Source organism: Sinocyclocheilus grahami, unplaced genomic scaffold, assembly GCF_001515645.1.
Source record: "Sinocyclocheilus grahami isolate Dianchi unplaced genomic scaffold, SAMN03320097.WGS_v1.1 scaffold419.1, whole genome shotgun sequence".
NCBI lineage: Eukaryota > Metazoa > Chordata > Actinopteri > Cypriniformes > Cyprinidae > Sinocyclocheilus > Sinocyclocheilus grahami.
The window spans coordinates 1,139,165-1,142,846 of record NW_015505598.1 but is presented as its reverse complement, the minus strand read 5'-3'; the positions used below and the strand labels follow the sequence as shown (position 1 = coordinate 1,142,846).

The 3,682-nt window shown below is 39.0% G+C and overlaps 1 protein-coding gene across 1 annotated transcript; it reads left to right on the top strand.

Annotated features, from left to right (window-relative positions):
• The first annotated feature begins 265 nt into the window (after nt 1-265).
• LOC107551255 (P2Y purinoceptor 12-like) lies at nt 266-2,311 on the top strand. The gene is made up of 2 exons (XM_016232792.1): nt 266-311; nt 1,014-2,311. The coding sequence occupies exon 2, from the start codon at nt 1,027-1,029 to the stop codon at nt 2,080-2,082; it is 1,056 nt and encodes a 351-aa protein (XP_016088278.1). The 5' UTR covers nt 266-311; nt 1,014-1,026; the 3' UTR covers nt 2,083-2,311.
• The last annotated feature ends 1,371 nt before the right edge of the window (nt 2,312-3,682 follow it).

Genomic DNA, 3,682 nt, shown 5'->3' with positions numbered 1-3,682 from the left:
AGGTCAAATGTGTTTCACCACACACATGTGGGTTTTTTTCAGTGGTTTTTGAGTCACAAACTCTGTTTGGATCGGTCAGCACAATAGATGTTGAACTAATGCACAGTTTACGTAACAGCGGATTTTAGACCGTTTTAAACTTCTCCTTGTGTCTGCATGGCATGGCCGGAAACAAAAAGCAGAAGGGAGAAAGTGAGATTCATTTCCTTTCAGAAAGACCCTAAAATCAAGCTTGTTTCCTAAAACCATGAAGTGACTCTAGACTTATTTCAAGTAAAACTCGTCACATTTTATCCTGGCGTCTTGTTGAGGTAGGTGTTACATTTTGAATAATACAATGACACTTTACTAAATCAATGTTTTACGGTGCGCAGTAATGAGTTCTGATGTCTTTATTTAGGATTAATACACTTACTAACCTCTTTTACTCTCCACTCCTCTAGATGCTATAAAAAAAAGAAAGAAAGATATTTTCATTATAATTACTGGTTACCTCAAATGTTTAATGTTGTACATTATATATAAAATAATTCAAATGTAATACTTTTGTAATATTGTATAAACAAACAAATAAATAAATAAATGTATGTCTTATAGAATTGATATTAGATTTGTAATGTGAGTATAAAGTCTTTAAGAAAGTAACATTCTTCTAAAATCACTCCAAATGACTTAATGTTCTAAAACAATGACCTCAACCATAAACACAAACTACTGCAACAAGTAGTAAGGTCACTAAGCTTTTTGTCTCGCATAGAAAATTATAAAATAAATAGCGTGTCTGTCACAATAGGAGTTGAACTTTCTTTTCTTTGTTATAGACATGGCATTGGAATGGCAGCTTGACATTTCCAAATTATTGCCAGCTTGCTTTAGTTACTAGAAGTAAGGTGTCGTGATTTTGACAATTCAGCAATGACTCCTTTCTATTATACACTTAAACTATGAGTCAAGTATATTGCAGCTAAGGTTCTGCTCTTCTAAACATAGCCAATGTGTGTTTTCTGTGACAGAAGTTGCACATCTATGGAGCTCACAACAGCGCTGGCACTCGTCACTGACTCCAACCAGACCGTCAAGAACGAGTCATCTGTGGCCTGTTCGCGCGAGAGCGCTCTGAAGACAACCGTGTTTCCTCTTCTCTACACCGTGCTCTTCATCCTGGGCTTGTCGTTGAACAGCCTGGCAGCATGGGTGTTCCTCCGAATCCCCAGTAAATCTCACTTCATCATCTATCTGAAGAACATCGTGGTGGCCGACATTATCATGACCCTCACCTTCCCCTTCAAGATCCTCGCCGACGCCAACTTGGCATCTGTCGGCAAGCGTGTGTTCGTCTGCCGCGTGTCATCCGTGCTCTTCTACCTCACCATGTACATCAGCATCCTCTTCTTCGGCTTGATCAGCATCGATCGCTGCAGAAAGACCATGTGGCCCTTTGTGGGCACCAGCCCTAGACGTCTGCTGCACAGAAAGCTCCTCTCCGGCTTCATTTGGACGTCACTCTTGGCTCTTTCGCTGCCCAACGTAATCCTGACGAGCCGGCCCAACACTTCGAGCCGCTTTAAATGCAGTGACCTCAAGACAGAGATGGGACTGAAGTGGCACGAGCTAGTCAATCACGTGTGCCAGGTGATCTTTTGGGGGAACCTCGTGACGGTGATAGTATGCTACACGCTCATCTCGAAAGAGCTCTACAAGTCATACACCCGCACACAAGCTCAACACCAGGCAAGGCCAGGAACGAACACCCCTCAGAAAAAGAGCATTCAAGCCAACGTGTTCCTGGTGTTGGCGGTCTTCTTTGTTTGCTTCGTCCCCTTCCACTTCGCCCGAGTGCCGTACACCATCAGCCAGACCCGAGGACGCATGTTCGATTGCCAGCAGAAGCTGTTTTTCTTCCAGCTGAAGGAGAGCACGCTGTGGCTGTCCTCCCTTAACTCTGTGCTGGATCCGCTCATCTACTTCTTCCTCTGTAAGTCGTTCAGGAGCTCGCTGTTCAACACCATGCGTCTGTCTCCGGGCCGCTGCAGGGCGCTCAGGGAGCTCGGGACAGACTCGGCCAGCACTCCTCAGACATGACGGACAAACAGTCTTTCTGTGCTGCTGGAAACACTCTCATCAATGTGAAAATTATAGGGTTCTTCTACACTAATAATCTTACTGACATCAATGTTCTTCTGTGTGTAAACATATTTTCGTGCTCAGAGCTGGGCAGTAACTGATCACATATAATCTGGATTAATCAGGGCTGCGTTTCCCAAAAGAAGTACATCGTAGACCCACTGAAACCAACGAAGCTATGATCAACTTAAAGGCACAATATGTAAGATTTTTTTTATTAAAATATCCAAAAACCATTAGAACAGTGCTATATAATTTGCTGACTTGTGTACTTACATTATCCCAAATGTTTCGAAGAATGTTTAAATCCAGAGAAATAAGCAATTTTAACTAGTAACATGGAGTGTGTCTATAGTGTCGCCTGCCAATGATGTCATAACCCCTCGATTTCCGTTTTGTAGAAAACATGGAAACACCAAACATTAACATTTAAATGCACAAATTCACAAAAATTCACCTAATATTTTTTTTTTAAGTACCCCAGAGATTTTAATATAAATATTTTAATAATAAAGTATCACATTTGCATGTTGATGGTTCTCTGATGCTGGTTATGGTCACATGACATGCGGGTAAACAAATAAAATATTTCATGTGTTTTATTTTGATTGATTTTAAAATGATTTATTTTAATTGAACAATTATATGATTTAATTAACTATTAGCATTTCATTAAACTCACAAACCCCCGGCAGTTCCTTCACAAACCCAATTTGGGAAAACTTGACATAACATAATGATTAATGCACTTCATCTTTTTAATAACAATGAATGGAATATATTCTTAATCTTTGTATTTTTATATCAATATGGTACAAGATTATCCTATTTAAATCAATGTGAAAAATGAGATAGGTCAAAAGTAATCTAAAAGTAGTCTGAATATATAACCTAAAATGTGTACAACTACAATATTTGTCATGTAATTTGGAGTCAGTAACGGATTACAATTTGTGAGTAATTTACCCAGCTGTGATCATGCTGTAACAGCTACATTGGTGAATCAAATGTTTTATTTTATGTTTTTTTAATTTTATTCAAACCTGCAATGACTGGCTCGTGGATGTAAGGGTGCCAGCAGACAGTCTGTCTTAAAGTGTACCAAGAAAACTCATACCTCAGTGTCAGTCATTGGGGTAACACTTTATTTTGATAGTCCATTTAGATACCCGACTAACTAAGTAATTTTGCAAGTACATGTCAACTGCCAGTCATTAGAACCGTTGCAAGGGCTGTGTGAAGTGTGCGACAAAGGCCCAGGATTTAAAGGGATTTCAGAGAACAAATAGAATGTATTGTAATGCATTTGAACTATTTGCAAATAATGTTTATTTTAAAATATGTACACATTCACTCTTAATCATATGACGAAAACGGCTCTGTTAATGTGTTTTGTGTCGTCACATTAAAACCAGATAACATGGATCAGAATGACGTATTTTCTAATTAAAAATCAAATTGGCAACTTTTGACAAGAGAAGTTTATGTCACTGGATGACTGTCAGTCATTTAGCAGTCGATAGAGTATATTAAATTGTTAAGGTAGCCTACCTTTAAT